At 46.4% G+C, this 24,667-nt stretch overlaps 1 protein-coding gene across 5 annotated transcripts in view; it reads right to left on the bottom strand.

Annotated features, from left to right (window-relative positions):
* Positions 1-24,667, bottom strand: part of UBR5 (ubiquitin protein ligase E3 component n-recognin 5) — a 116,172-nt gene that overhangs the window by 73,099 nt on the left and 18,406 nt on the right. For all 5 annotated transcript variants that reach the window (XM_056113281.1, XM_056113287.1, XM_056113301.1 and 2 more), the window contains exons 2-5: positions 9,765-9,809; positions 8,744-8,825; positions 8,166-8,242; positions 7,340-7,459 (exon numbers count right to left, since the gene is read on the bottom strand). In XM_056113281.1, coding sequence (XP_055969256.1) covers positions 7,340-7,459; positions 8,166-8,242; positions 8,744-8,825; positions 9,765-9,809 — 324 coding nt within the window. The remainder of the gene's footprint in view (positions 1-7,339; positions 7,460-8,165; positions 8,243-8,743; positions 8,826-9,764; positions 9,810-24,667) is intronic.

Below are 24,667 nucleotides of genomic sequence, written 5' to 3'. Positions count from 1 at the left end.
TTGTATTGCATTTTGAGCTTGAGGAAAATAACTTTTGCCTTGCACGCAGCCAACATGGCCGACCCGAGTTCGATTCCTCCGCCCCTCTCGGAGAGCCCGGCAAGCTACCGAGAGTATTCGATATGCCAGACACAGTAACAACAAAGTCTCCAATGGAGACGTTACTGGGCCCGCTCGAGCAAATCGATGATCAACGGGAGGGCCTTTACTTACTTACTTACTCTTGAATGCTTAAATAGCGCTGTAGTACTGTCCTCTCATAATTCATCGATTTGCTCGAGCAGATCCAGTAACATCTCCATCGTGAGACTTGTTGTTACTGTGTCTGGCATAATGAACACATCATGGGCAGCTTGCCAGGCTTTGCCGTGTGGGCGAGATACTCTCGGTAGCTTGCCGGGCTCTCCGAGAGGGGCAGAGGAATCGAACTCGGATCAGCCACATAAGGCCACGTGCAAGGCAAATGCCCTACACTCTGTGCTACTGCTCCAGCCCAAGGCTTAAGCATGAAAAATTATTTTTTACCAAAATAAAAGCATACTTCTACATCTCTTAAAATCTTTTTCAAAAGATCTACTATCTAGTTGTTAAAGCTAGAATTACAGAGCACAGAGTCTTCCCATGGAAGACAGTCAGATTTAACTACCCACATTCTATTAACGCAAATATCAAAATTCAGAGTTAGGACTCAAAGTTCTCCCATTTCTTTGCCGAAATAGCAGTTCATTAATACTGAACTCTATTAACTACCTCGAGCAGAGGAAGCAACCCTCCTAGAACTTCATTCTTTCTGAACTTACACAGGGGGTCATGGTCGTTGTGCACCTCTCAGTCCTCACAGAAGCAACAGTCGGAGGAGGAATACACTAAGCTGGTCAGGCCTGCCCTGGGCCCACAGACCACACTGACCTTGTCAATTATCACAAGAGCAGTCTATTGAATGTGAACCCTAATCCTTAGAGGTGTCCCATCTACAACGATCAGGAATCCAAGATTTAAGGAATAGGGTTTCTTACACTTTTCCCACGTAGGACCACTTTTTACCCAAGAAATGCAACCGAGAGATTCCTGATGTGGCAGATTCAGAACTAACTTTTGGTGGGTGAGCATTCAGAAACCTTTTCAGATCATTTTGTAGCTCCCACATTCAGTTATGGGACGGTGACTTATGGTTCAAGAAAGGTCTAGGGAAATACTTGACCCCTCACCCTGTGCTTCACTGCCCTCTCCTCAAGGCCAAACCTGCCACCTCCACTGCAAGCTGACTTTCAAGTGGACGGCCTGCCTTCTCTTCCCCAAGACCCAGCAGCACCCTGCAGCCCTGACTGGAGTTTGAAGCCCAGTGCCCCGGGTGCTAAGTTTGTGCCCAGCCCTCTGCGAATGCAGCAGCACAAGCAACTCCGGCCCAGCCCACTAGCAGCTGAGCATAAGCACCACAACAGGGGCACTGCAGCTTGAGGATGGACAAGCACCATGACCCCTGGCTGGTACCTATGTGAGCACTGCAGCGACTCTAGTGAGCACAACTGTAACTCATGTTTCAACTGAGTGTGACCCCGGTGGGCACGTGTGCAAGCATTGCAATCACAGGCCTGCCAGCCTCAGGGAGCTCTGCGGTGCTGGTGAGACCCTCCCAACAAAGACCACCACCACTAACAATATGAGGACACCACAGCTAGGCATGGAGGTGACCACCAGTCACATCAGTAAGAGGGACGGAAGGGACACATATAAGGTTTAGTCTATAAAGCAGTGGCAATTCTAAGTAGACATTAAATTGATTTCCTCTCTCCTCATCAACTTGAAAGACCAAATCTAACCTAAACAAAAATTAAGTTCCCCAAAAAGACGGGGGGAGAAAAAAACTCCAGAAAACCTCAAGTTTTTTTTAAGGTTTTATACCCCCGATAAATTATCAATGCATGTTTATGCAGTTATATAAATCTGTGACCTGGTGATTTGTAAAGAGTTTTGGAGAAAAACAGTATCCTTTGTGCTGGTGGCTGCAGCATCATCACTGACTTCAGTTATATAACATTTTATAACTATAATGGGGTGAAAAAATCAGTCAAAAGGCAAAAGTAAAAATTAGAAGTACATGATATAAGCAACAATAAAGTTAGAAAAGCAATCTATTTACAATAATATGAAAACTAATGAAATGCTTAGAAATGAAACTAACCAAAAAAGGGAAAGATCTGTACACTGTATTTTAGATCCTATGCTCAGGAATCTGACTCTATGCTTAGGAATCACTCTTGGTGGGGCTCAGGACCATACATGATACCGGGGATTGAATTCAAGTCAGCTGCATGCAAGGCAAGCACCCTAACCACTCCACTTAAATATCTCACCAGTACCCAAAGGACTTGTATATTGAAAACTACCAAAGACAGATGGAAGAAACTAAGAACACAAATAAATGCAAAGATATCCTGTTCAGTTGGTGTTGGAGGGTCTTTTACTGTTAAGATCTATTCTACTCAAAACAATCTACAAACTGCACTCCAATAAAAAAAAAAAAATCAAAGCTGTCTTTGACAGAAATGCATTGTTCACCCTGAAATTCATAGACTCATAAGTGATCTCAAACAGCAAACACAATTTTCCAAACTCAACAAACCAATTGTAGCACTCAACTGTCATTATTTCAAAACATCATTACAAAGCTACAGTAATTAAGTGTGGTACTTTCAAAAGGACAAAGACCAGTGAAATGGAATAGAAAAGTCCAAAATAAACCCTATATCTACAGTCAAATGGCCTTCAATGTGGAAAATGGGAGGCCACATGCACAAGAATCCAATTCGCCATACAGCCTACCCCAAACATACAACGTCATTCAAAGTGGGTTAAAGACCAAAGCACAGAACCAGAGAGTCAAGTACAGCAGTAAGGCGCTTACTCTGCACACAGCTGACCCAGGCACTGCATATGCCCCCCGAACTCCACAAGGACTGACTCCTGAGCAGACAGGTATAACCTCCAAACCAAAAACCAAACAACAACAACTCACAAAAACCCAAGACCCAAAATGACAGATTCTCTGGAAGAAAGCAGAGGAAGACTTCACAACACCGAGCCTGGTATAGCCCATGGCTATGAAAGCTTAAGCAAAGACAGATCAATGAGATCATGTCAAACCTACAGCCATCTGTGCTCAAAGGACATAGCAAGAATGATACACAAACCACGGAACGGCAGAAAACATTTGCAGAATACACATCTGCAAGGGGCTAACTAACATCCAAAATATATGCAGAGTACCTATATTCAACTAAAGTACCAGAGGTTCCTCCAAAATTAAAAATCAGAGGACTACAGACCCAGCAATACCACATTTATATAGCAATTCTGCTATATACCCAGAAGAATTATTTTGAAATTTTTTTCCCCTTTAAACCCAAAATAACTGAAAGCAGAATATCAAAGAAAGATTTACACACAATGCTCAGGCAGCACCGTACGCATAGTCCTGGGTGGAATCAATGTCTATGTCCATCCAAGGACAAATGGACAAAGAAAGGACGTGTGCAGGGCGACACAGCACGCTTGCCTTGCACACAGCTGAACTGGGTTAGATTCCCCGCATCCCACAGGGTCCCCTGAGCCTGCCATGATGACTCCTGAACACAGAGTCATGAGTAAGCCCTGAGCATCACCAAAAAAAGGGAAAAAAGAGGATGTGTATGAACACAAACACAGACAAACACGCATGTGCGCACACACATGGATATTATACAGCCTTAAAAAAAAAAAAACGACATCTGGGCTGGAGTGATAGTACAGTGAGTGGCTAGGGCACCTGCCTTGCATGCAGCTGATCAGGGTTTGATCCCCTGCATCCCATATGATTTCCCCAGCCCCGCAAGGAGTGAATCCTGAGTGCTGAGTCAGGACTTACCCCTAAGTACCACTAGGTGTGGCTCCCAAAACACTTAAAAAAAAAGAAGAAGAAGAAGAAATCTGTCCTATTACAGCACTTGAAGCACTATGCAAAGAGAATAAAACCCTCTCACAAAAAAACAGCACTCACTGCACTTACATTAGAGACCATGTCAAAGACAGTTTGAGTGGGAGAGAGGTAAAGGAGAGCTGCTGAATGGGTATGAAATTTCAATTTCCCAGAATGAAAAAATTGTGCAGGGGATAAAGATATAATCCAGTGGAACAGGGCCCATGCTTTGCACACGTTGACCTGGGTCTGATTCCCAGCACCGTGTGGTTTCCTAAGACCCGCCAGGAGTGATCCCCAGAGTTCAGAGCCAGAAGGAAGCCCTGAGCATTGCCAGATGTGGCCCAAACTACCCCTTAAAAACTGGGGGGGGAGGGGGGGAAATGAGGGGGTCGGGGGGGTGGCAATCTATTTCACAACAACGTGAATATACTCAATACTATACTGAAGTAAAAGTAAAAAAAGTAAAGGCCCTCCCGTTGTTCATCGATTTGCTCAAGCGGGCCCAGTAACGTCTTCATTGGAGATTTTGTTGTTACTGTGTCTGGCATATCGAATACATCACGGGCGGCTCAGGGATTCCTCCTGGTGGGTCTCGGAGGACCATAAGGGGGAACCAGGGCCTGAACCCAGTTGGCCACATGCAAGGTAAGTAACCTACATGCTGTACTGTAACTCTAGCCCCTACTCTTGGTATTTTTAAATAGTAACTTGAAAACAGGAAAAACAGGACCCATGGATCACAAGAACGGGAAAAACCCATCACCTTAAAGGATAGAATTAGGGTGAATGACTGGCCCATTTGTTGAGAAAATGTCACCTTAAGTTTATCACTTGAGTCTAATGATTAATTTTGCTACAAAATGTCTTGGTTTGCACAAAAATTACACAGCCAACATAGATGAAAAGAATAGCTTGATCTGTCCACAGAGGACTTCCACCCCACAGCAAACGAAGTGAGAAGTCTGGTGTGACATACTATCCAAGTATGCGTCGGCCCTGAGCAGACCTTACAAATATGTGAGGACAAGATCAGGGAGAGCCAAGAAGAGACTGGACCTTCTGCAAGTGCTACCTCCAACCCGTGGGAACTCAGCGCTCCTCCCCAAACACTGCTGCATAAATGCAGGCCACCGCAGCTGCCACTGGCCGTCTACGGCCACCAACCTCTCTCTGAGATTAATGGAGACATGTGGCTGAAAGAGCATCTGGCCTGCTTTCTTGGCCAGGCAGGATCACTGCAGGCCCCAGGTTTCCCTGCTCAATCACTCCCCAAACAAACTGGGAAGCTGCCTATTCCACTGTCTGTCCCAGCTCACGCTGGGTGTGAGCTATCACACTCACCAATGCAGGATTACTGGTGGGCATAAGGGACACAACTGGAAGCAGTGATGTTTTTCAGCCTGTGATTTTAGTGAGCTATAATTTTTAAGCCTGAGTCAAATATACTGAGAAAACCAGCTCCAACTATACACTGCTTACCAGTTGATCTCTATAATTCTGATTCCATTATAAATCAAGTTACACAGTTACTCCAAATCAACTAAGGAAGCCCCACCTAATACGGTACAGTTGACAGTCTGCAAAGTGAACCTAGACAAGTCAAGTCTTGTCCATATACTTGGTAGGTTAGTTTACAGAGTCCAGAGATCACAACAAGGAAAAGTCTGGGAATCCATTACAACCAGAGAAAACTAAGAAAGATTGATGCTTAAATGGAACAGGATCTCTGCACTGAGCTGAAAGTAGTCCCAGGGCTGGGGGTGGCCCAAAAACAAGAGGAAAAAAATTAACTGTGCTTCATAAAAATTAAAAACTGATGGGCTGGAAAAAGATTACAATGGGTAAGGACCCATGGATCACAAGAACAGGCCTTGCACTAGGTCGACCTGGGTTCAACCCCTAGCACCCCATATGGTCCCCTGAGCACAGAGCCAGGAGTAATCCCTGAGCACCACCAGGTGCGGCCCCAAAACCACAGAGACAAAAACAAACAAAAAATAAATGAGGGAATAAAAGATGCTCCACATCATCACCCATCAGAAAAAGAAGCGCCAGGGAAGGAACCTGGTCAACTGCATACAAGACAAGCACCTGTACCCCAGGACTTCATTATACACTTCATCATAAAACCACACAGATAACATCTGAGCTTTAATCAAGACCAGAGCTACTACCTATTAAAATTTCCAGCACAGAATGAACTAAAAGGTGCGCTCAAAGAAAGAAATGACCTTCCTGTAACATCAAAATTAACTGGATTCCACATAAAAACAAAAAAGATGAGGCAGGGTGGGATGGGGGGGGATGTGGGTGGGAGGGATATTATCCATGGTGGTGGAAATGGGCACTGGTGGAGGGATAGGTGTTTGATCATTGTATAGTCAAGACCCAAGCACAAAAATTTGTGGATCTACAACTGTACTTCATGGTGTTTCACCAATGAAAAAAAAGAAAAAAAAGATAAGTAAAGCATTTTGGAATCTTGATGATTAAGTCTAACTTTAATTAAGAAGTCATACTGTCAACATACTTTAAATGCTTTAAAAACTTCTTCCTCTGCAGTAACTATATTCTATTCAACCATTTAAGCTGATCAGCCTTTGACCAGGTGCTGCCTGGAATGATCTGACATTATCTAATACTGACTGGCTAATTCAAAAAAATTTGACTACTCAAAAGTCAAGGTATTAAACTTGCCAAACTTATTTGTCTCAAAGTTTGTATAAACATCTTTACACTGACAGCCTAACAACCTGAGATTAAAACACAAAAGTCAAATATTCAGTTTAGAGCCAGAGAAATAGTACAGCAGGTAGGACACTTGCCATGCACACAGCCGACCCAAGTTTGATTCCTAGTTTCCCATATGGACCCTGAGGTCCATCAGGAGCGATTCCTCCCTGAGGTCCATCAGGAGCGATTCCTGAGTGCAGAGCCAGGAGTCAGCCCTGAGCACTGCTGGGTGTGGTCTCCCAAACAAACAAACCTAGTTTAAGGGTATTTTACACACTTAAGAAGTAAAAATACCTTCAAGGAGATACCAGTTAGTCACATGCCTTATAAACCAGATTTGAAGGCAAAAAAAAAAAATGTTTTTTTTAAAGGTTGATCTTTTAGTCGCAAGGGAGGAGGACAGGACCACCAAAATTCTTGAATGACTGTTAAAAGGCGTGCAAACACTGGGCACTTCTGAAAGGTCAGGCCCCTGGTTCATTGTAATGGGCCTGTGTGGGCTATTTTTACCCCAGCAGAAGGAACCTGAGCTGCAGTGGAGAGGAGAGCAGACGCCCTTCCTTAGTTCCTGCCCACCAAGCAGGGGTCACTGCCAGCCAGGGCGCCAAGTACGCCCATCAGTGGATGGCATGCCTGCTCGCAACTCACCCGAGGGTATTGCCGGCCAGCCTGCCCAGAGTCTCAGAGCCGGAGAGAAACCACGGGGAGTCGCTTGTCCTCCCGGGCCTGGACGTTCTCCCTGCCCCCGAGTTGCTGTTCAGCTTTGACCTGAGGGAAGACAAGGAGGAGAACACTCAAGCACAGTCCCGGGCTCGAGGCGAAAAGAGCGCCACCCTGAGGACTGCGACAGAAACGCACATCCCGGAGCAAAGCCCACAGCTGGGCCTGTCCTTGCCAGGCCGGAGACCTCTCAGACCCATGAACAGCCCGGTAGGTCCGTAAATGAGTGTGCTTTCCTGAGAAGCGGCCAGCAGAAGCTCTTGGTGCATTTGCTAGCAGTCATTTTTATTTTATAAAATTCCAACATTTTTAAGACCCTGCCGTTTTCTAATCACTTGATTTGGACACATTTAAAGAAAAACATGATCTAAGAAGTCATTTTAATCCAGGAACAGCTCTGACATCCCCAATGCAACCAGGGCATTTCTCTCTGGAAGGGGTACTTTCTGGGAACGCCATCACCAATCATTCACTTGAAAAACACTGAGCATTTGAGAACATCCTACTGCTGGCTAGCAGGGGAGGATAAGATTTTCCTTGCAGTCTGTTTCTTCAGTGCTCATCAACTCTGTTCTGCTTCTTTTAATGCAAGTACTCGGCCACACATCACTGGTTAAATAAATATGTAGACCAAACTACAGAATTTTAAGTCTTTTAAGAGTCTGCAACTTTTTCTCAATTTGAGATTTGCCAAAAATCAAAACAGGAGATAATAGTGTCTTCTCAGAGCTAGATAATGGACATCATGTCTTACCCATCATTATTATCAGGTTTCCCCAGTTCCAATCTGTCTGGTTGTACTGAAAAGCCAATCCTGCAAACTCTACCATCCTAAAAACAAAGAAAACAAAACATTTCCACAGTAAGGAATGTGTAGAGAAAATTGAGGAGTGTAAAAGCAAAGGAAAATGTAAAAATGTGGAGAGTCTTGATTGTACCCCGGAGAGAGAACACCTACCACAGTCAGTTCAGAAAACAGAAATAAGGTCCCTCCAGTGGTGCTCACTTGGAGAAACGTATTCTGCACCCATTCTCATGAAGCCAGTAAAAAGTATTCCTGATAATATCTCGATCTAACAGATTTCGAGTATAGAACCATGATTGGGTGATCAGGAGTGTCTGTTCTCTCACTATTCAAACTCCAGTAGGTCATTTAAGTGTTCTCTGAGCCAGAGAATTTAGACAACGTGTAAACGGAACTGAGTGGTCGCTGAAATAGCTCTATCAGAAACGACTATTTCCCGTGGCCGGGAAGGAAATGCAGGCCTGTCGGCAGCAAGAACCCGAGGAGCTGTTGCCTCTCACATCTCTCCCTCACCCTGCCCAACTCACCTCCAGAAGAAAAGCCGCATGATTCGGTCCCACGACACACTGCTTGATGGTGGCCTGCTCCAACACATTCAAAGGGGGGTGGCTGGGGAAGGAAAGGCAAGGCTGAAAGGGGGTCTTACGGGGCGGGGCAGTGGGGGTGGAGGGCCTGGCTGCCATCCCTGGTGGGGAGCCCAGGAAAGTATTTTCTTAATTTAGAAATACAGCTCAGGGTTGGTTTTTGTTTTCATTTTGGTTCAATGAACACACACGAACACACACACACACACACACACACACACACACACACACACACACACAAAGCCTACCACTAGAACCCAACTTTTAAAAAAACAACACTGGGAAGCTGGAGAGATGGTGCAAGTGCCCTGAACACAGCCAATTTGGGTTCAATCTTAGGTACCATATACGGTCCCTCACCCCCATCAGTAGTGATCACTGAGCTCAGAGTTACTGCTGGATGTGGCTCAAAAACCAAACAATAAAAACCCAGAGGAGGACCCTGGAGGCTGGAGAGAGCCCAAGGAGCTGAGTGCATGCTGTACATGTTCCATCCCGGGCACCTCCTCATCCCCAGAACACACACTAACTCTGGGGCTTGGGGATGCAGCTCAGCAGTCTCAGGGATGAGGCCATGGGTCCAATCCCAGGTATCCCCCACTCCCCGACCTCACACCTGAGACCACCAATATATGCATCACACACCTCTGGGATGCCCTTTAAGTATGAGCAAAAACTAGAATTCAGATGAGTACAACACTCACAAAAAACTGTGAGCTTCACAGTGGTTTCCTCACACTAGTGAGAAGAGGTGTGATTCCCTCGGACCCACGCGGCCAGCTCTCTCCAAGGGGCCTGGGCAAGGGGCCTGGGCCTGTCAGAGAAGCAGGTCTCCCCAGGGTCTCCTGGCCCAGGCGGCCCCAGTCATGAAAACAATCGTAAGAGCAGATAGCCAAATCAGAGCCTTTTCTCATAAAGAAAAAGCATTCTCTGTGCAGCAATTTAAAATAGCTTAAACTCTTACCTGTTTAAATTATATTTGTTCAGTTTCTCTGAAACTTCCCGTAACCTTTAAAAACAAAAAACAGAAACAAAACATGAGTAACACGTTTAGATCCTTCGCAAGCAAAAAATTCCAAGAGGTATCTACCATTACTTTTAAGATTTTTAACAGCAGTACCCCAAATATGCTATGGAAATAATAGTAACAACGACAACAATAATAAATTTAGCCCTCCAAAGATCACAAGTGAGCTCAACTCGAATTTCCGGCCTTCGCTCAGCACACCGTCAACACCATCCACACTCATTGCTGCTTCCATCATGACCCAGCAGATGGGGAAGGAAAGTGGCTCCGGCGTGTATGGAGCAAAAGCGCCCACAGAAGTGACACCGGAACCTCTGCCCAGCAGAATCCACCGTTCCAGCACCATGCCACGCCATCCCCATGCCGAGATGCTCTTGTCCGGGGAGCCAGCCCCCACGGTCAGAGGCCAGAGCGCACAGCCTTTGCCCGCAGAGGCCCAGGTTCCGTTCCCTGCACCACTAGGAGCACTCCCTCAAGCACCAAGTCAGGAGTAGCTCCTGAGTGCTGAAGATGTAGGTCCCCGGCTCTCACCCTTCCCAGATGAGGAACAGAAGAGGAATTTACGATAAAGGGGCAGAGAAAGTCCCCAAACCTCAACGACATTGAGGCAGAGTCTGGAGCTCCCTGGGGAGCCTTATGGACATGTGACAGCACCAGTCCAACACTCCACGTTCATACCTGTAGACAAGGTGACCCCCCCCCCACATGCGGCCCAGCTTTTCAAGGAGCCTGAAATAGGCCGAGGCAGATATCAAAGGGCGCACAACCACACACTCCTCGTTAGCCATTCTGGCATTACCAGTCCTCAAGGAAACTGCATTAAGTTTGCCAGAGATTGTAATCCTCATACGTGCTTTTGTCAGCGTAAGGAAGCCATTAATACAAGGGTACACAAAAGACAGTGATTTTAAGAGTTCAAGTCCATTAAAGTAAGCAAAAACAAATGCCTGGTCTTTTGAAACATTTTCAGAAATGACCATTTAAAAATAAACTGAAGGTTTTAGAAAGCAATAGAAAAGTTAGGACATGAAGTGAAATAGAAACTTCCATTAAGTTTCTCTAGACAAAAATCAAACTGCAAACATTTGTCCCACCAGATGAAAACAGTGCACATGCTCCCCATAAATCATACCCGACAGTCAATTTGGGACTCAGAGGTCCAATACCATAAATATTCCGGAACAAGGTTCCGGGAGGGGCCCGCTGTCCCTCCACTGACTATCCCCTTCAAATTCTATCCTCTGATCAATACCGAGGATCCAACGTAACACTGGCAATGTTGATCACACACAGGACTAAGCAAGAATAACTTCCCAATGATGCCACAGTCCAGTTCTCTCCCCAATAGTACAAACTCACTAGAAGCTTAATTCTCACTCCCAAAGGTCAGCAGCCATCAGATGCGACCTGACTCTCATAAAACACACGGTCATTTACTTTCATAAACAAATTAGTGTCCGCGTGGTTGCCGAGAATCCAACTGCCCACCAAATGCCGCATGCTCACTGGCAGGCTGGGCACAAGCCCAACCCAGCTGTGGAGAACAGAAACCACTGAAGGCTGGTCCCAGGGCAGCCTTCGCGCCACTGCCTGTTCACAGAGCCCCACATTTGGTCTCCTGGATGCTTCCCAGGACACGACTGCTCATATCTATAACCAAATCTCCTATCCTGACCCGGCCCATCTCGGGGCACTCACTGGGGAGTGCTGAAGGAGCCGATGAGTCCTCAAAGCTGGAGAGTAAAGGAGACTAAAGAAATAAAGGGCAGCTCCATGGTTCCCACTATCACTCCAAACAGACTAACAATTATAAGTGTAAGTAAGTTTTCAGGTTATCAGAAAGATAGGATGTAAATTTAAGACCTCAAGATCCCAACAGTTAAGTTCAGGTTACTAAGGGCACAGGGAGAATGATTTCTTCCATCACCAAATTTCCTAGTCTTAAAAAAAATGACACTGGGGCTGGAATGAAGGGCAGGACACTTGCCTTCACGCAACAGATTTGGGTTCAATCCCTGGCACCCTATATGGGCCCCTTTGTCCCAGCCAAGAGTGATCCTTGAGCCAGGATTAAGCCCTGGGCATGGCCAGACGTGGCTCAAAAATCAAAACTAAATAACTGACATTCTTCTGAGTAAAGGCCAATCTATCAGGAGGCTATACATTTAATTCTCTCGTGAAATCAGGATTGTTCAATTTCATCGGACCCATCTGAATCGTAATGTATAAACTAATACTAAATGAATACTGAGAGCTGTTTGCCAAACATCAGTATTTTTAATGTTTTAAATTAATTCCCAAAAATGTATACAAAATATAACATTTTTTCAAATTTTAAGGCAGTTATTATGACTGAACAAGTACCTTAACTTTAGTTTCCATAGATCCCAAATAATCACAAGCCTGAGCAAAATCCATGTCAACTATAAAACAAGTATATTTAGTTCCTCCCTATTGTAAATTCCTCAGCAGACAGGCAATTCACAGCATCACTGCAGGCCAGTGATCAGTCATTTAAATTTACTAAGATACTGTGTCTACGTAATTATTTTGTACTCAACTACTTCCTCCAAAAGCTCACAATACTTAGTTATATATCATATATCCTCTCAAAGTTAATACTAGCAGAAGTTTTCCCTGTCTTTAAAACAAAAAGTATCCTAGAAGCTCCCAAATTACATTTCAGAATAAATCTTTACATGGGGCTGTAATGGAAAACTATTTTAAAAGCACAGCTTAACATTGCAAAATAACCCCATAACTCAGAATTTAAATCTCATTCAGGACAAACGGGAAAGCCTGTGTAAGTCAGCCATAATGCACTACATATAGGTTTGCAATAAGCTTCTGACAATTCTCAACGCCAAAGATTTATCCCATATTCAAATTCAATAACCTATTTTATTCCTCTAAATTTTTAGATCAATTCTACAGACTCGGAGTATGGAATTTTTTCTTAAGTGCCAAGAAAATGTAACTGCAAGCTGGATGTTAACGGAGTGAGGAAAATAAAAGTATTAACAATACTTGCTTGACAACATATTTCACTGCTGTCCCTGAAATCCCCTGCCATTTCTCTCTCGTCTCCACAAATCCTAATGACGAGGAGAATTCTTCTTCTCACGGACCCGGCACTCGCACAGCCCTGGGTGCAGGCTCTTCCGCTGTCTTGATTCTTTAGCACAGATGCTATCACACACTACACTTCCAGTCAGGTGCTCACCGAGTGAAATCCAACCAGTTTTCCAGCAAACTTCTAAACTAAAAGAGTGTAAGCATCCATCAGTTCCTGAGAGGACAGAGAAAGCCCCGATGTCCGACCCTCACTCACCAGGCACACCCCCCTGCATGGAGGCGGGAGGGAGCGAGCGGCCAATGCATTTCCTCCCATCTCGTTCCAGTCTGTCTATCAGAAAGTGCCTTGGGGTTCCCTCCTCAGAGTCCTTTCCCCAGCCGCTCCTTACTCTACCCCTCTGCTCTGTTCGGGACCTTCACTGACACATTCTAACCATGCGTGTTCTGTGTATGAGCTGGATTCAAAGACAAAACTTAGCAGGTTTCGCCATTCTTTCACGTCTTTAGATCAAGTCCCGAGAGTGGAAGATGGGCACCATTACTTATATACAATCTATTTCTGGGGCAGGAACTATTCTTGATCTTCACCTCAGCAAAATTAACTTCCATGTCTTCCTCGTCAAACTGAAATTCAGCACAAGCAAGGAAGCAAGACCGTGTTTCTTTTAGGATGGGAACTCCTGCAACTTATTAGCAGAGACCAGTCAAAGAAAACACGGAGCAACACACCACTCAGCAAACATGCCCACCTCCAGGCATCCATTCATGGAGCAGGATTTTTACACATCACAATTTTATTCTGGAGCAAAAGGGATCAATGACCCATACAGAGAGTCAACAGTCACAGGAAAAAGATGAGGACACTGTCGCCCCTAGCAGATAGTTCAGAGGCCTGGAGGCCACCAGGGATTCTGTCATCCGGAGCAGCAGTGCAATTCCCTGGGACAAGGAGGTGCTGCTGCTCAGGTCCTGTGGGGCCAGGATTTACCCAGACCATCCTGACAGTGCTCAGGGTCCTCACAGGCTGTACCCAGCGATGCCCAAGGAACAAACCAGGGTCTGCCACACGGAAGGCATGTGCCTTAACTCCCCATTCCTCTCCGGCTCCCAGAGAAAAAAACTAAGCTCACCTCTTGTCATCCAAATCAGAGAAAGCATGCATTGCCAAAACACAGCTTCAGTACATTAGAAATCTGTGCCAGCCAGTTTTTCTGGTTGGGAAAGAAATGGTGTCGGACTACTTCTAATACTCCTCCAAAAGCAAACGCTTCAAACCTGGAACTTGAGCAATGAAACCGCACCCAGAGCACTGTCCACTTTCCTGCTCTCTCACAATACAGACCTCTACAAGAACTGCACCTGGCCTGGCCACGGACTGTGGCCACCAACTTTCCCTGCTCTGGCTGGGAGCAAAAGCTGTGCTTGGTGATGCCCTAGAGGGCAACCTGGAATGGCACCAGCTGCCTTCCCTATAGTCCAGCCCACGGAGTACCCTTCTTTGGGGTCTCAAATACAGGGCAGAAGAACCAAATGTCTCTTGGGGCGCTGCAGCGGCTCTCCAGACTTCCTCTCAGTGGAAGTCACAAAATGGACTCAAGACATTCTGTTCTCAGAATCTGGATCTTCTGGTCTCTCTCTGTCTTTTGAAAGTCATTCTGAACCATTTTGTGCAAACTGGACCCCAATAACGTGTTTCCCCAAGACTTCACAGAATGACCATGCACAATGTCATGAGGACAGGTGATCAGAGGCAGGAGGTAAGTCACGGCACATCTCACTCCCAAGGCGAAACTGCAACGCCGTCATCTCCAAACATGCACAGGCCTCACTGAGGAAAAGCTCCCCACCTGTTTCCTTAATTGTTCTCAGGTCATCAATGGAGACAAAAACACAGCTGAGGGGACCTGTAAAGGCCAACAGGACAAATGGTGCCACGGGCTAGACTTGAGGCCTCAGAGAGCCTTCCCTTCCGGTTCTCTGACAGGGAGCATGGTGGGGTGGGGCTGGGGACTGAGTGCTACCCACTTCCCGGGCTACTCTCTGCAGACCGTGAACAGACCACGGGGGCCTTAGAACACACCTAAAAATTAGACCCCAAAAGCTTTTATGTAGGTTACATCCGTGGATAAAAATAAGTAACAAGTTCATCACATACTGCCAGAAATTACCTCAGGAAAAAGAACAATTCTCCTCCCCAAATATTTGAGCCTGAAGATTTTCTACATTTTTGCAGACCTTATTACAAAGTGGCGTAGACAACAGCCAGTCTCAGATACTAAATTTTAACATCCAAGGAATACGTCACAGTATATTATTTTGGTTGAAGTTTCTGAAGAAAAGCAAATGGTCAGAAAAAAGAACCATTCAACTGGAACAGCCATAAAAGTCCAAAATAAGCTCCTTATTGCATACTTTTAAGCAAAAGGATTTCTTTTGTTTTTTTGTTTTGTTTTGTTTTTTGGTTTTTTTTTTTTTTTTGCTTTTTAGGTCACACCCGACAATGCCCAGGGGCTACTCCTGGCTCTGCACTCAGGAATTACTCCTGGTGGAGCTCGGGGGACCATATGGGATGCTGGGAATCGAACCCTGGTTGGCTGCATGCAAGGCAAATGCCCTACCTGCTGTGCTATTGCTCCAGCCCCCAAAAGGATCCTTTTTGGTACTACAACCAAATCTCAATGAGACGGCTTCCTAAAAGTGGGCTACCAAGTGAACCTGGCTTTCACACCTAGAAATTTCACACCCATCCGCACACTGATGAAACCACTTCCCCACGTGGGCCTGGATGGAGAAATGGCCCAGGGCAGCAGCAAGCTCATTTTGGTGAGAGACAGAAACCTTCCTGAAGATCTGAGTATGGCTTCCAGCAGGAAGGGCAAAGGCAGGAAAGAGCCTCCAAGACTCCTTGCAAAGAAAGGCAAGGAGGGCTTTAAGGAGCTGTCACCAACAGAAAGCCTGCAGACAGAAAACTGCTACTGAGTCCCTGGGCATTTAATTTTCAGAGGTTCTCAGAGATTCTTAGCCAACACTGAAAATGGAGAAGATTACACAAAGGATCCAGATTTCTACTTTCTCTCCAAAATGGTACTGAGCAAGAGAACTTCTGCCAGTTGAGCACTGCCAGCATCAGGATTTGTGATGACCATGCAGGAGTGCTCCTCTCAGCCTCAGGAGTGCTCCTCAGTCCTCAAACTGCAGCTCATACGCCAACCCCCACCAAAGATGAATGTGCCTTATCAGACATAAGTCTAAGACACACTTCCTTCCACAGATTTGACTTGACAATCTCTGAAATAGCCTGACTCCTCTCACTTTTGGCCTACCCAAAATAAATGATGCCAAGTTAAAAAAAAAAAATCTGCCTTTACTCTCCAATGACCCACAACCACTGAAATGATGGCTTCTATAGAGAGAATACCCATCTGTCAGCTCCCCAAACGACCAGTTATTGGCAGTTATACAATATTTTATGTTCAGGGAAAGGACAAATGCCCATTTATAGAATGTGTCCATTTTACCTTCAATAAATGGTACACCTTCAAGCTACATTTAAGAATAAAAGAAGTTAAAAAAACATATTGTACATGTGTAAAATGTTACAGGCTTTTTCAAATGGTAAATTCTATGATCTTCCCCCCCCCCATTCCCCCCCCCCCCCGCCCAATTTTCACTTGAAACTAAAGATTTCTACAAAACTGGACAAGAGAGATCGTTGTAAGGGTAGATTCTGATTCGAGCCAGAGTCTGCCCTATGCTCAGGGCCATATGTGGTCCTGAACATAGGGCAAACCTTCTCCATTCACTCTTGAACAAAAGGCCAGGGTACCAGAGACCATCCAAGTAGCCCAAACAAAAGCGTTCTACAAAGCTAAGATGATAATAGTCATGTGATTGAGAAACTACCAATAGAGCAAAAACAATGACACAACACTTTCAAACATATCTTTCCCTGATGTGGAAAGTATTATGATTTAAAACTCTTAAAACAGTGTCCTAGGAGAAAAACCATTCTTCTTAATAGCACGAGAAGAAAGGGTCTGGGAGATATTCAAAAGGCTAGAGTACATTCCATGCATATTTGGTGAGGCCCCAAGTTGGATCACCGGCACCAGTGAGCCTAAGAACTCTTGGTGCAGGTTGGCAGACTGTCACTGGAAGTGGCCCCTAGCACACACCCAATCCCCTACCCACAACACAACAAAATGAAAAGAAAACAAAATCCCAAACTCCTGTGTCACTTACTTCAAAGATAGATACATCAGTGAGAAACTAAATGCCGAACACAACGAAATGAGTCATTTTCCTTGAAGCCAAACCAACCATGTTATTTTCAGTTCCATTCAAAACAGGAAAAGGGAAATACACATGCCAAATGGACAAGAAGAAATGTGGTAGCAGGAGCCAGAGAGATAGTACAGTGGGTAGGTTGCATGCCCTGAACGCAGCAAACCTGAATTCCCATAGGGTAGGCAGCAAACCCCAGGTATCCCATAGGATTTAGCAAGCACTACCAGAATAACTCCTTGGAGCCAGGAGTAACCCTTGAACACCACCAAGTGTAGCCCAAAAACCAAAACCCAGAAGAAATGTGGTAGGAATAGACATGGGGTTTACACTTTCTTCCTGATGAATTAGTGCATCTTGGGTTGCACTTTCAAAACAGTAGGACTATTCACACGAAGAAGAATCAAACTGTCAACAGGATAGGAAAACCCCCTGAGCTCCAGATCAAAAGGTCTGGCACCCAGGACCAGCAAGCACTCATGCACTGCCAGGACCACTGTAGCACTGTCCTCCCGTTGTTCATCGATTTGCTCAAGCAGGCCCAGTAACGTCTCCATCTTGAGACTTGTTGTTATTGTGTTTGGCATATTGAATACGTCACGGGTAGCTTGCCAGGCTTTGCCATGCGGGCGAGATACTCTTGGTAGCTTGCAGGAGCACCTGGGTTAAAATCAAGCACTGTGCCATCAAAAATGGGGGGGGGGGGGGGATAGCTAAGATTTCAGAAGAAAAGTTTTGGCTTTCTTCACCCTTAGGTCATATCCACATTCTGAATATCTGCATGCAACATCATCAGAAACCCAATTTTGATTTAGTAAGAAAATTAAAAGGTCTTACTTCCTGGTCTAAATGTTGCCCCATGGCATAAATGCTCCCTCGCCCTTGAGACGGCGCCGAAACAAAGATGCTGTGCCGACATCTGATTTCCCGGGCACAGGAGCAGGAGGCAGCTCTGTGCCTGAACAGGCAGCTTTAGATCCCTTGCTTGAGGAGCGCTGCTGTGACCAAAATCATAGATAGGGTGGCTTCCTGCTGCCTTGCACATCAAAGGCGAGAAAGGACAGCTCCCCTGATCTAGAATGGTCTTCTCCCAACCCCGCATCCTGGACACAGGGACCACTTGTACCCAGAGGGCAGCCTGATATGGTGGGGAAGAACCCTGGAGCTTGGAAACAAGACACCAGTGCTGATCTGCCGGTGCTCCTAGGGCTCAAGGTCATTTTGTCATGCATCTCAGACAGAGCCCACACTTCAGTGCTCACTAATGACAGTTCAATGCTCCTCTGCACCCTAGGAGAGCAGGCCAGCCAGACAGCAGACTCAACCGGGATAGGGGGAATCTGGGGCTGGCCCCAAGGGTAAGGAGTACCAGCTAAGTCAGGGCCCCTTGCCCCAACTTTCTTGCACTTGTTTTCATGTCACAGAGAGTCCTGCGTTTCTGGCCTCCTCTGCCTCCATCTCACTCAACTCCCTCTCAGCACCCCATATGCCCAATGAGGGAATCAGAAGTCCCCAAAAAGGTATTTTTGCCTGGTACAGGCGTTGGCCGAGAGGTATACACCCCACTACCTACTGCAGAGCTAGCTTCAAGCCCTCCCTCAATGACAGAATCTACAAGAAACTTGGACCACCACCCAAGGGAGCACCATTCCACATACAGTATTCTTCCTCCCTGGCACTTCTTACTCTGGGACTGTGGTCTTTGTCTCTGTCATTGCCCAAAACACTCCAGGAAAACAAAACCCTGGCTTTATTCACCCGCCCACCCCCAACTGGGCACCCGACTCCGTTTCATTTCTGAGCAACCGCTCACAGGTAGGTAATGGAAGAATGGACACAGCACCTGCCTCAGTCGCATGGCCCACACCCCCCCCCCCCAAAGGTAGGCATCCCGTCCAGTTCTCCCCAGTGTGGGTTTTAGAGATGTTCAGGCATTCTGCTCTTTGATCCATATTATGGGCATAGGTTTTTATAAGGCACAGCAAAGGAATGCAGTTCTGCAAATCAGCCCCTCAAGGCTCTAGTCCATTTCAATGGCCCTGCAACATAAGGAGGAATTGGGGAACTTTGTGAGTCATGCCCAGAAAGAGTTCAGCAGACAGACAGGAACCTCAGCAGTATCTGAGAGTCTGGAATGCTCTCCCAGTCTCCCCAACTAGTCTTTCTGACTCGAGACCAATGCTATCATCAGAACTGGTGTGAGGTCAAAGTGTATTCCTAGAATATCAAACAAAGGGAAGTGAGGGGGCTCCAGAGAGTAAAACAGCAAAGAAGAGCCCCTGAGTAGTCCGGGGACCACCGAGGAACAGTGGGACCCTCAGTGATCTCTCAGCTGACCCTGCATTCGAGTACTCCACTATCTGACTCTGCACAAAAACAGGAACACCTGGAGCCGAGAGACAACAAGGGTCAAGGCACTTGCCTTGCACAAAGCCAAATTCAATCCAGATACTACATGGGGACCCTAAAGCTATGCAGGGGTGACCTATGAGCACGTAGCCCCCAAACAAAACCGTAACAAATAGGAATACCTGGATATGTGTACCTGTATTTTAAGTTTTGTGGCTTTTCAGTTTGATCACCAGTCATCAGCATGTAGTTGTAAAAAGACAAACTTAAGGCCAAAGAGATAGTACAGCAAGTAAGGTGTCAGCATCCCATACAGTCCCTGAGTAGAGCCAGGAGTAAGCTCTGAGCATGGCCAACTTCAAGACCCCCAGCCCCCAAAGGGCAAAAGGAGTGCCAGTCTGGTCCTGGGTACACCCAGCTCCACCCTGAAAAGACAGAGCACAAGCGAGAGCTAGCTATTTCCCAGCTCCGCTCTCATCTCCTCCTCTGCCCCAAGGGCGGCTGCCCGGTCCATTTCAGAGCGGCCTTAGGAAACAGAAGCACAGTGGAAAACAGCAGTACCTTCCTCTGGCACCCACAGCCATCTCCGGGGAACGATGTGAAACAGAGTCGTCAGCCCCACCCAGTCCTAAATCAGAACCTCCAAAGGCCAGCCTGGCCAATGATGCGCGCACAGAACGTGATGCCTCTGAAGGACCAACACAAGCCACTGAGGAAAGGACTGAGGTAGCTGGAATTGGAACTGGGAAGCCAATGTTCACTTTTCCATGGAAGTTATTTTGGGTTTTTTTTTGAGGGGGGGTCATCCCAGAGGTGCTCATGGGGAGCCACTGTCAGTGGGATTCAGACAAGCTGTTCAAGGCCCAGCAGGGGTGGGGTTCACCCAGGGTCACTCCAAGCAAGGCTACTGAAAAAAAAAAAAAACATTTTTTTTCATTCTGAGCTACAAGCTAAGGTAGAACAATGTCATACTCAACACTAAAAACCGGGCTGGGGTGATGGCACAGAGGGTGGGGTGTTTGCCTTGCACGCGGCCGACCCGGGTTCGATTCCCAGCATCCAATATGGTTCCCCGAGCACTGCCAGGAGTAATTCCTGAGTGCATGAGCCAGGAGTAACCTCTGTACATCGCCAGGTGTGACCCAAAAAGCATAAATAAATAAATATGAAAGCCTAGGGAAACAGGGAGATAGCGCAGAGGGCTGCCACACACGCTTGGCATGTGGGAGGCCTGGGCTCAATGCCCAGCACCAAGAGCAACCCCAGAGCCATCCACCAGGGAGGAGACCCTGAGCACCTGGGACCCAGAAACAAAATTCTAGGGCCAGGGAATGCTTGCCTTTCATGTGTAAGGCCCTGGGTACAATCCCCAGCATCACCCCAAAACAAAGGGAAAAAATTCTAACCCCCCCGAAGTGCTGAGCCAATTTTGGAAATCACTGTCTACAAACAGAAAGGACAAAAGCAGCGATCCATTTAGGGACCCAGTAATAACCCAACTCCGAGTTCTGAAGAAGGTACATCCGACAGCACCTCTTAGAAATGCACATGCCAAGCGCCTGCACTCCAGACAATAAAGAACCCCGTGGACACTGGATGTCCTGTTCCCTTATGCGGAACACAGGAGCATCTTCCATCTGGGAAGGTCTTAGGGACATAAAGTCCACTGGCATTTGGGAGCTAAGCCCTGCTCCCCCCTGCCCTCATCCCCAACAAGACTCTATCCTGGCACCCCAGGGAGTATACCCCCACAGAACTCCCTGGTGACAAGCACCTTCCCCACCAACCCTCTACCTGAACACAATTCCTCTGATATTCTTATTGTTTTGTTACTGCGGATTTTGTTTGTTTAAAGTGAGCATGAATCTTCCCACCTGGCCTTAAATGATATTGTGAAAAATGCAGGCTAAACTACAGCAGAAAATTTTCAAAACCCAATACTATGGCTGCAAGCGCCTTTTTCCCTTTATGTGAGAAAAATGAAAGACCATTAACTATGAACCTGAATCATCGACTTTCAGAAAACAGCAAGGAAGCACCGTGGGCCTCCTTCCCCAGGCCCAGGAGGCCTTGCTGTCCATTACTGGGCAGCGGCTCCCCTCCTGAGCCCTGATCACTCTCACAGACCTGCCCAGGGAGGTCCGGCTCCTTTGAAATCTGCACCGACTAAGTCAGAGCCTAACTTTGGGTCTCTAATCCAGGAGCCTTTTTATAGGTCTGATTTAGGGATCTAACCCAAAGAAGTCAAACAGTCTCCAAACTAAAGCACCAGAGTCAGACTTGGGGCCTGGACCCATCCCCTTCTATTTTTTTATCCCCTGGAACATGAAAGAACTCCTCCAGCAACACAAAAGCCTACCTCCCACATTCAGTCTACAGGGATCCAGAAACAAATGCTCCCAAGTCTTTGTGGTCTTACAAGAAATACCTAGCCCAACACATGGCACCTCCAACTTGCGGAGCGGCATTACGGAGAGGACAGCTCTCATTCCAGCCAGGCTCCAAAGCTAAAATCGGGGTGCTTCCCCACACTGTGACTACAAAACCCCACCTAGGATCTGAAGGAAACCTGCCGAGCTCACCACCAGCCCTGAATTCCTGTCCTCAAATTGGACTCATGTCCCCATTCACTTAGCCTTGTACTCAGGTGGAGATCTCACAGCCCCGGGTGCTACCAAGTTCGTGGCCTCCCTGGTACTGCGCAAGAGCTGCTACCAGAAACACCTGCGAACTCAGGCACTGCTTGGCCACAGGGACAGCAGCCCTCCTGCTTCCGAGGCACACCGAGACCCCGCTCAGCTCTGACCCAAAGGGTCACGGAATTCCTTCTCCAAACCCCGGGACTCGTCCCAAGGGGATGAGAGAAGGCCAACAGTCCATCTGGGCCCGGCCCCTTCTCTCCTTCCCACCTAAAGCCATCCAGAGTCCAGCAAGTGACACTGGAACGGAGGGACAGAGCACAGAAGAGGGCTGGCAAGCGTGCAGGGAACTCACTCAGAGAAAAGCGTGCCTCAACCCAAACTGAGAGTCATGAACCACATGTGTAGAAGGAAAAACAAAGGACAAAATGAAGCACAGACAGACAACACCTGCCGAGGAGAAAGAAGCTAAAAACCAGGCAGGGGGGAGGGATCAGAAAACAGGCACGGGGGGAGGCGGGGAATCAGGGCCGAAGCATGTCCCTCACCCACCAGCGCCCCAAGTTTAGTCCTTGGCTCCACAAGGGTCCCTGAGCACCACCCAGGAGCGGCTTCCCCCAGAAAACCGGGAGGGAGCTGGAAAAGCACCCCACCCACAGCCGGAGTGAGGCACCCCACTGGGGAACTCCACCCCACACCCCAGTGAGAATGACTGCAAGGACAACCAAGGCGAGCAGAGCAGTAAGAGTATGTCCTCAATAACGAACAGGAAGGGGCTGGGGGTGCTTCCCCTTGGATTAGGTACCTGGGCCATGTGCATCCTTAAAACTTTTGCGAGACAACGCAGGTTTTGAAAGAACTCACAGGTAACTATCATCGGATGAAAGCACAAGAATCTGAATCATGGCTTCCAAGTTAACAAGAGGAAGAAATGAGGGAGGGAATGGAGAAAACTAGCAGAAGAAAAAGCAACAAAACAGAAAAAAATAAAATCAGAAAAAGTATAGTTCAGACAGCAAGTCATCAAGATACGCTGGTCGCAGATATTAAACATCAATGAGCGAGAAGAATAAAATTAGGTATAAAGAGAGCCTTTAACAATGAAAGGAATACCAAGAACGTTTAATATTTATGACTTTGAATGCTCGTAATTCTATAACCTCAAAAACATACCAAGCAAAAACCATAGAGAACTGACAACTCCAAGGACAAATATGACGGCTCCTCTGGGCAGCTGGCAATTCAGGCAGATGCAGGAATAAGGCCAGTACTTGGAAGGGGAACCAACCAGGTGGGCCTCATCAATGTGTGGGAGCTCAGGGCACCAAATGTGGTACCTGCATACAAGATCTTACTGACCTCCTGTACTATCTCTCCAGTCCCAAAGCTGCCAACTCTTTTTTTTAACATGTAGAAATAAATAATTTTATTGCTGATCTACTGTATAAATTTGAAAAATTAGCAAAGAATACAATGAATGTGGATGAATAACAAATTTAAAAATAACTTGTGAAGAGGTGAAAATTATGTAGAACTCAAAATTATTTAATATAAATATATCTCAAATTGATTATAAGTAAAGAAGCTGAAAATATTCAGAAATATAAAACAGGACAGGTGGATTTGTAATGTAAAGAATACACAGAAAGATTAAAACGCAAAGCTGCCAACTCTTAAAGGAGTTTAAAGCATGTTACCTATGCAAGTTCTAGACTTAATAAAAAACTTCCTTCAAATTCTAAGAAACATAAAGTTCCAACTTCTCATTTTGCTATGACTTGTGGGGTTGGGGGAGATGGGGAGAAGAACCCCAAACATACGTTATTCGGTCACGGTCCTCCCGTTGTTCATTGATTTGCTCGAGCGGGCCCAGTAACATCTCCATTGGAGACTTTGTTGTTACTGTGTTTGGCATATCGAATACATCATGGGTAGCTCGCCAGGCTCTCCGAGAGGGGCGGAGGAATCGAACTCAGATCGGCCATGTTGGCTGCGCGCAAGGCAAACGCCCTACCGCTGTGCTATCGCTCCAGCCCAAACATGTTATCAATATTTAATTAAAAGGAAAGGTGAGTTTTAAAGCATTTAAATATGTAAACACTCAATTCTCTTTCCTAAGGACTGTGAGTACTCTCTAAGAAACTGGCCTTTGAGAGTGTTAACACAGAACGCTGTCCTCAATTTGGCATGTCTCAGCTTGCATCCTCCTCTCTTCTCGCTACACCCTGGGCAGGGACAAGACAGCCTTGGACAGGTCAAGCAGCAGGGCTTCACCAGAACCCAACCATTATAGCTCCTGGTCAGGCTCCAGCCAACAAAACTGGGATCAACGTTCGACGTGGTTTCAAACAGCCAGTCAGTTTATTGTCCACTCTGAGTACTCAGAAATCACTTTCTGGGATAGAGTTTTCCAGTGACACTATGTCTCTCGGGCCTGGGGACACAGCTCAAGTGGTAGACCACCATGTGCACAGCTACAGGCAGTGCCCTAGC

The sequence above is a fragment of the Sorex fumeus genome, unplaced genomic scaffold (assembly GCF_029834395.1).
Source record: "Sorex fumeus unplaced genomic scaffold, SorFum_2.1 ptg000002l, whole genome shotgun sequence".
In the NCBI taxonomy this organism is placed as follows: Eukaryota; Metazoa; Chordata; class Mammalia; order Eulipotyphla; family Soricidae; genus Sorex; species Sorex fumeus.
Note: the sequence above shows the minus strand (reverse complement) of the source record. Positions and strands in the feature narration are given on the sequence as shown.